This window comes from Sturnus vulgaris, chromosome 24, assembly GCF_052056855.1.
Source record: "Sturnus vulgaris isolate bStuVul1 chromosome 24, bStuVul1.hap1, whole genome shotgun sequence".
Lineage (NCBI taxonomy): Eukaryota > Metazoa > Chordata > Aves > Passeriformes > Sturnidae > Sturnus > Sturnus vulgaris.
The window spans coordinates 7,595,063-7,603,060 of record NC_142266.1 but is presented as its reverse complement, the minus strand read 5'-3'; the positions used below and the strand labels follow the sequence as shown (position 1 = coordinate 7,603,060).

The 7,998-nt window shown below is 49.9% G+C and overlaps 1 protein-coding gene across 6 annotated transcripts; it reads right to left on the bottom strand.

Annotated features, from left to right (window-relative positions):
- Positions 1-720: 720 nt before the first annotated feature.
- LOC148221326 (nucleolar pre-ribosomal-associated protein 1-like) lies at positions 721-7,784 on the bottom strand. 6 transcript variants are annotated; one of them, XM_088178462.1, is made up of 5 exons: positions 5,009-7,323; positions 4,799-4,915; positions 4,393-4,510; positions 3,117-4,160; positions 721-2,888 (listed from the first exon to the last, which is right to left on the bottom strand). In XM_088178462.1, exons 1-4 carry the CDS (start codon positions 5,012-5,014, stop codon positions 4,120-4,122), a joined length of 282 nt encoding a protein of 93 aa, XP_088034588.1. In that variant the 5' UTR covers positions 5,015-7,323; the 3' UTR covers positions 721-2,888; positions 3,117-4,119. The 6 variants fall into 6 exon arrangements, 2 of the variants coding, with proteins under 2 accessions (XP_088034588.1, XP_088034589.1); XR_015808335.1 differs by lacking the exon at positions 4,393-4,510 and having other exon boundaries at positions 7,002-7,392; XM_088178463.1 differs by lacking the exon at positions 4,393-4,510.
- Between the last annotated feature and the right edge of the window lie 214 nt (positions 7,785-7,998).

Below are 7,998 nucleotides of genomic sequence, written 5' to 3'. Positions count from 1 at the left end.
ACCTCTATCCAAACACAAACCAATAAAACATTCCTTTTAGACTATATTTAGCTGTTTTTTAAGGTTCTGTTTTTCATGCATTCTACACCCACCCCTCCCTCTCAATGTTCTGGCACCCACCATGACCCCCCCCATGCCCGACTCACCTGCTCCTCCAGCGCAGCCCGGCTCCCTCTCCCAGGGACCTTGGGGTGCCCCAAACCACGTCGGAGCCCCCCTCAGCCTTTTTTCCTCACCCCAAAGAAGGCACAGAACGACTCCAACTGCCCTGGACAGCAGCAGGGCACTTGACTGCAACCCCTCCCATGTGTCCATCCCACACAAAGTGACTCTGCTGACACCAGAAAAGGGAGGGCAACCCCCACAAGGGCTGAAGTTCCTCCCCAGCCCTGCAGACACAGGGGACAAGGGGCAGAAAGGAGGAGGGGCAGCAGAGAGGACACGGGAAGAAAATCAACATCAAGGTGCACGATGAAATGGAACCCCCACCAAAAAAAAAGAAGAAGAAAAATGAAAACGAAAAATAACCAAAAAACGAAAAGAAACCCCTGGCATGCTGGATGGGCAGCACAAGAGGGAGGGATTAAAAATGAACAGGGACAGTGTCCTGGTTTTGGGCAAATTTGGGGGAAAACCTCCAGAAGGAGCCCCCAGACAGCAAACCCCACGACTCCTCCCCCCCACCCCACCGGGTTCGGGAAGAATTTCCTCGGAGAAGAGTGGGAGAAAAAAACCTCTTTATTTAACAAGCAAGACACTCCCCAGCACAGGGAAAAAAGACAACACCAGCTGACAAAAAACTCTTTCACCGTTCTGAAGGGATGACGAGTTCAGTCTCTCTGGCGAGTGGTCGCCCAGTTATCAGTCTCTGGCGCTTGGGAATGGCTGCTGCAGGTGACAGAGTGTAGACTCCCGGTGTTTCTTGGGGTTTCCCAGGTCCCCGTCCGGAACAGGTTCAGATGGTATCCAGGAGAGGGAGGGGACGGGGTGGAAGAGAAAACAGTCCAGGGAAAAAGTTGGACTGCCTAGCTGAACTAACTAATAAGAAAAAAGCAAGGGCAAAGCGAAGGAAAGAAAAAGAGGCAGAAGCGAGCAAGCAGGCAAGCAAGCAGGCAAGCAAGCAAGCAAGCAAGCAGGCAAGCAAGCAGGCAAGCAAACCGAGCTAAAACCTCTCCTAAAACCTCTCCTAAACATAGACCATGGGGGAGGTGAGCCGGCTGATAACAAGACAAAACAAAGCTTCACTCTCAGAGTCAGTCCTGGAAGCACAGGACATAATACCAAACATAATCAGGACACATGATTGGAGATAGAAACACCATAACATCACCCTAGGACAGACAGTGACCGGGACACAAGGATCCCACGGGAAACAACGGCACAGGGAGCACCACAGAGGCACAGAGAAGGACGGAGAAAAGACAGAGAGTGCCAAACACACAGCAAGGACTGAGGGGTACCATGACAAAGAGGGAACCCAGGAGCCAGAGAGGAAGCGAGCACAGCCCGTGCGGGGCGGGCAAAGACGGGCAAGGAGCAGCACAGGCACGGAGACAGAGAGGCACGGCCAGCAGGACAGAGGCTCACCAGGAGAGGGGCACAGGAAGGGAGGAGCACCGGGCAGCGCTCCTTTAGGACAAGAATATTCACACACACAAGCAATTCTCTCATTTGCACCTCATTTTTATTTCACACCCCCCCCCCCCCCCCCCCAATAAAAAATTCAGCTCATAGCACAGGCAGCTCTGGCTTTTCCCTGCACAGTATTTCTACTAAGGACCTGGGCACAGCACGCGGTCGCGAGTCACCTGAATCAATCCTGATTTACATTTCAAAGCTTCTCCTTCTGGCACTGCACCTTCTCAGACCCGGGCTGCCATGTTCCACTCCCCTCATGGCCACATTCAAGAACAACTGTTGCCATTCTGCAGAGAATTCCCAATATGACTCACATATTATCAGTGGGCAGAAAACTCTTTGGGCTTCAGTTCCACCTCTCACCTGTTCCACGTGGAGGGAGGACAGGCATTTGTCACACATCACAGCAGCAGTGATGGATCAAGGCTTTTTTTTTTTTTTTTTTTTTTTTGATTGAATAAAAGGGTAAGAAAAAACAAACCAGGTCTCATACAAATGTCTTGAAACACCATTAAAGCTTTTTAAACCCAAGGAGACCATCGTGATTCCCGACTTCAGTCTTCTATCCATACTGGTTTTGGCATCATGAAATCAATCAGAGTCTTTTAAGAAATACTAAATCATCATGACTAAACCCCGGGCGCCTGGTCATTTGCACTTACAGCCCCTTGTAGGAAGCTCTCCAGCCTTTTTTTCCCATCCTACGTTGGACAGAGGATGGCTGTGAACCGCACGCCTCCGCACAAACAGTCCTGCCGGTTCCTCAAAAAGTTTAAAATGCCTGTGATAAAAATGATAGAAAGTAATACTGCCTCTCAGACTGTGCAAGAAATGGGAAGTTGGACTTTCAATGTCCCACTGAGAGATGCCGAATAAAAGCTTCCCCATGAGCTCGCACAGAGTAGTAACTTTTCTTGGACGAAACTAAACTAAGATTTTTTTTTTGACCAAACAAGATAGGTCTGTATGAGAACAGCTCAGGAGGCTTTCAGGGCTCGCAGTGATGCTGGCAGAGCACAGAACGTTAAAGATGAAGTCTTAACTCCCTGAATTAATGCCCTGTGGTAGCCAAATCTTTTTGCAAAGACACATAAGACTTGCTTCTCCTTGTTTCCGAGTTCCCAAGCCGTCCTGTAATTCCTCACCTGCACTAGTGCAGACCAATCTGCCGTGGGCAAGGAACAGATCCGGCTCCTGAGCTCCAAGCCACGTGTCCCCGATGGAAACCCAAGTCAGGAATACAAAAACACCTGTGGAAGAAAGACGAGAGAAAAATCAGAAGACACAGATATTCTTCTATTCCCACACAGAAATACTGAGCCAAGCTGTTTACCTCTGGGACTCTGTTTTCAAACAGCTCCCCAGCTCTGTTCCTACATGGAAAACGTGGAGTGGCGTTGCCCATGCAAAGCCAATGAGCCTCCTCACAAGAAGGAACAAACCAGTTTCCTGCTAAATCAGACACCTGGAAATCTCACCTGTCACATGCTGTCATGGACCAGCAAGAGGGATCAGCATCCAGGCCCACGTGGACTTGTTCATTCCTGGCTTCTAATGCAGCAGGGACAACAGCACTGAAGGGAAATGATCACGTCTTCATTTAAAGAGAACCCAACTTCTTCATCAAAGCCATCACTGTCCTCGAGCAGGACATCCACCATATCCAGGACATCTAATAAGTGAAGAAAAACATCAAAGCAAGAATCCAGACTAACAGGAAAAACAACAGACGTAGAATGCAACACTCCAGGAATACAAGGCATCTTTTTAATTCTTTTTAATTAAAAAAAAATAATAAAAAATAAAAAAAAGTATGAAAGCCACATTTGTCACACAATACAACGTTAAGTGCAACCCCTAAATTACAGCTGAACCTTCACTCTGCCTTTCAATGCTGCTGTCCAGCACGGAGCAGCTGCGGCTGCTCCTGGATCCCTGGATGTGTCCAAAGCCAGGCTGGACACTGGGGCTTGGAGCAGCCCGGGCTACTGAAAGGTGTCCCTGTTCATTGCAGGGCTGGAACTGGATGAGATTTAAGGAGCCTTGCCAGCCAAACCACTCTGGGATTCCATGACTCTGTCAACAGTCCCAGGCAGAAGGGCTAGATTTCCATTTGAGTTCAAAAACGCTGCTGCAAGAGCATGAAGAGAGATTTCAAATACCGTTCAAGTGGCACAGCCACGGCAGAAATTACTTTCAGAGGTAAAGCGGCAACTTGGCAATTCCACTTCGACTTCTGATACCAAGAACACGTGGAGAGCTGAATCCTGGAGGGCCCTTACTTAACAGGATTGCCAGAGTTATCCATCCCCAGTTTGCTGATTAGGGCTAGAAAGTGTATCCCCAAGTCATGGAGTTGGGATGTTGACAGGTTACCACATACCATCAATGTGAGAGACGGGGATGCTGATGTTATCAGAGTCCTGTTTAAACAGAGCCACCTGGAGCGTGCTGGCTGCCTGAACCAGGTCTGCTGCCTTGTCAGTGTAGGGACAGGGGTTGGTCACCAGCTTCAGCAGGATCTGTCAGCAAAGGTGGGGAGAAAGGTAAGTGCACCTGCTGGCTGGCAAGTGCAGGGGAACCACACGGTACTGAGAACGACCACGTGCTGAAAGCTGGGCAGCTTTTATGAGGACAACTTCCATAGCACTTCTGCAGGATTCTGTCTACAGTTCCTGCTCTACAGGCCACACTGATGGAAAAACAAAAACCCACCACAACTTGGCACCTAGACTGCGACCACACACCGAGTACCTGGGCAGACCACAGTGGAGGCAGAGCACTGGGCATTCAACATCCTGAAGAGTAAACAGCAAGTGTCACCTTTCCTTGTCAAGGACCACCATCTACTGAGCTCTGATAATGTTGGCACCTAAAGAGGAGATCAAAGCTACCCACACCTACACCACTCTACCCTTACACCGACAATGCTGTAATAACAGCTGATCTTTTTGGATTTCATTTTCCTACAAATCATTTGGCTGCCCTCCCACTGAACACAAGAAGGATGCCACCTCCGTATAAAGAATCCCAAACAAGGCTTTTCTCAGAATTCATTCGCTGGTCTTTGACAGGTTTCTCAACAATAGCAACAAGACCTCCAGTTTCCACTAACACTATTCTTTGCATTTTTTTATCCAGCTGATTTGAACACCGTTACCTTTTCCAAAAACTGAATCACTGCTTCCTTCTGGTCTTCTTTTGTATTATCCAAGTGCTCCAGCCAAATTGAAAGCTCCTTCCACGTGTACTCAAACGCTCCACTGTCACGTAAAACCTGTCCAGGAAACAAAGGAGAAGGTGTGTAAATAAACCTCAAAACACCTAAAATACAAAACCCCGAGGGATGCAGATCTTTTTCTATAGTTACCTTCATGCTTCCTTCTTTTAGGAACGAAAAGAAGAGCAGGTTGATGAGGAGTCGTATCTGCCGCTCTCCTCACCCTCAGTTCAAGAGGCTCACTAGGGGGACTTCAGCTGCATAGTGGACAATAAAAATCCTACTTCTGTAATTTCTGGAAAGCAGGTTATACTGCTTTCAGAGGGCCGTACAGCTTTCTATCATCACAGGCAGTTAAAAAAAAAAAAAAAGCACCTTCAAAATAGCCTGTAGGGGAGTTTTAGAAAACTACCGATGAAACAGAGGAAAATCATTGCTAAATTAAACCTGAATCAGGCTACTTGTACTTAAAGCAATCAGGCAGAGGGATGAACAGTCACATAAATGAGCAGTGGGCTGTGACCACAGCAAGGTCCAGAGAGAAGTGCAAGTTGCTGGGGGTGGTGAGGAAGACCAACAAGTCCCACACCCTAGAGACAGGCTTTGACGTGCCTAGAAACTTCCCCCCGCTTTCCTGCTCTCCAAATTCAGGCCCTGACTGCGAGCACCCAAACTCGGTGACCCCGAGCTCCAGCTCTACAAGCAAGAAAGGAGGAGGGAGAAGAGGAAGGAATCCGAGTGACACCATGGTTCAGCTCCCTCCCCCTAAGGCCCAGCAAGAGAGGAAACCTTGCCCAGCTTCCCGACCCTGGCACCTACGTTGGACGACTGCAATTACACAGGATGAATCTGTGCCTTTGCTCCTCTCCACACATCAAATACAAGGAAGCCATCACAACTCATTTGTTCTACAGTTACTCCGTGTACAACACCAGCAGCTCTAAAAATAACTGCTGCTCACATCAGTCTGACAGGGGAATTCATTTAAAGCAAGAAAACATGAAGGAAAAAGGATTCATTATAATATAAGCGACTATTTTTGGCAGGGTCTGGAAACAGAAATGCACCTGCAGCTCTCACAAAACCGGGCAGGAACAGAATGTGAAATCCAAAAACGAGCCTTCAGTTACATGGCACTGTGCAGAAAAGTAAGTCCTTACCATCTATTCTTAGCAGCCTTTCTGCTGACGGAACTGCCCCAACTTCCCTGTTCCTGCTTTCCCTTCAGAGAAAATGCAAAGGACTGAAGTGGAAAGTGGACACAGGAACAAGTCAAGCAGTCCATGTTCCCACCTGGCAAAAGAATCCAAAACCATCAGAAAAACGGCACATTTTGAGCAGCTTTCGGTTGAGACATTCATTGCTGGGAGACCAAGTGAACCTGCCTTTAATCCCTTGCAAGGATCAAGGGCAACTAAACCCGAATTCAGTCACTGTAACTGGATTTTTTTCTTGGCAGGACAGTCTGCTTGCATTTATTCCTTATTCCTAGGGGTAAATCTCTACCCCTCCTTAGGTAACTAAAGGATGTCCTCTTTGAATAAGGTGCTAAAAACAGCAGCCTCTGGTGTCTGGTGGACTTCGAGCTGACCAGCTTTTTCTCAAAAGTCAAATAACTAATTTAAATATGCGGAGGGGGATGCTAATTTTCAAGACAAAAAGTCCTCCTTGCATCAAAGCTGGGATCAGACAATAACAGAGAGGACTACTCTGCAGGGCCAGAGGAAACCGGAGAAGACTTATGAAAGGCTAGAGTGCTGAAGTACAGATTAAAGAAACGCTGATAAAAAGTAAAAATCCAAAGCAATATCTTCTTGATCAATGTCAAGACCTTTGCAGGCACCAACTGCACTGATTTATTACAGTATCAGAATTCATTCAGCCTCGGGGGGGTGCGTAAACACGACAGACATTTTCTTTGCTCTTTCATCAACTGCTGCAGTGAAGTCCGTTCACAGCATTGATTTCTGTCAAATATTTCGTTACTAGCCGGTTATCTGACAGCAAATTTCAACAAGAGTCACAGGAAAGGAGACTGGTGACCACACAATCCTGCAGCAAAGGCAACTGCTTCAAGAAAAAATCGTACAATCCTGAAATTTCAGGCCAGTGAATATCCTGATATTTCAATTCCAAAGCTTACCTTAATGGTCTCGAGCTCCGGGGCTTGGAGGGGGGGTCGGTTCGGAAGGGCCGCCTCCGGAGGAGGGGATCCCGGGGGGAGTCAGGGGCCCGGGGAGGGGGGCGAGGCGGAGGGAGAGGAAAAAGAGGAAGATGAGGAGGAGGAAGAAGGGGGAGAGGGTTTGAGACGAGGGGAAGCCCAAATCCGTGCTGTGTGCGGAGCTCCGACAGCACGCTGCAGCCCGCAGCTCAGTGTGAGCACGGGGCAGAGGAGGCGATTTCTGGGCATTCAATCACCCTGAGGCGGGCCCGGCACCGCCCCTGCAGCACCGTCCCCAGCACAGCTCGGTACCGCTCCGGGATCACCCGGCCCCGGCCCCGGTGCCGCCTGGGACCACTGGGGACCGCCCCTAAAGCACCGCCCCGGCCCCGCCCGGTCCCGTCCCCGGGACCTCCGTGCCCCGCCTCGCCAAGCCCCGGCTCCGCCCCGAGCCTGCCCGGGCTGCGCCGGGACCATCGCTGGCGGCCCCGGCCCTCTCCCCCGGGCCGAAGCGGGCTGAAGGAGATGTCCGCACGATTGGAAACGCCGCCGAAAATCGCACCCGTGGGATCGGTGTCGGCGTCGTGCGCAGGCATCCCACTAGAGCGAGCGGGCTCCTTGCTGTGCCACCCTCCTTTTGCAGCCAGAGTTAGAAGGACGGGGAGCGACACCCGAGCCGCCATCTTGGGAGAGGCAGGCGCGCAGTACCGCGCTCTGCCCACAGGGTGGCGCTTGGGAGACAGGCAAGGGATGGAATCAAGGAGTGTCCCAATCCTTGAGGAAATCCCCCTGAATGAACGCCCCAAAAAACCCCGACCAGAACTGACAAACCTCCTGCCTCTGTATGAGTGCAAAGGGTGTGCAAGGAGTGTGCAAATAGTGTGCATTAGCAATCGATCGGCAGGCATTGGCAATCGACCGCCGATCTAATCGATCGGCAGGCATTGGCAATCGATCGCCGATCTAATCGATCGGCAGG

Coding starts and splice junctions, on each gene's coding strand:
- LOC148221326 (XM_088178462.1), bottom strand. Junction 4,511..4,798: donor TGATTCAGTTTTTGGAAAAG/GTAACGGTGTTC, acceptor TCTCCTCTTTAG/GTGCCAACATTATCAGAGCT. Junction 4,161..4,392: donor CTCCACTGTGGTCTGCCCAG/GTACTCGGTGTG, acceptor CTTTGCTGACAG/ATCCTGCTGAAGCTGGTGAC.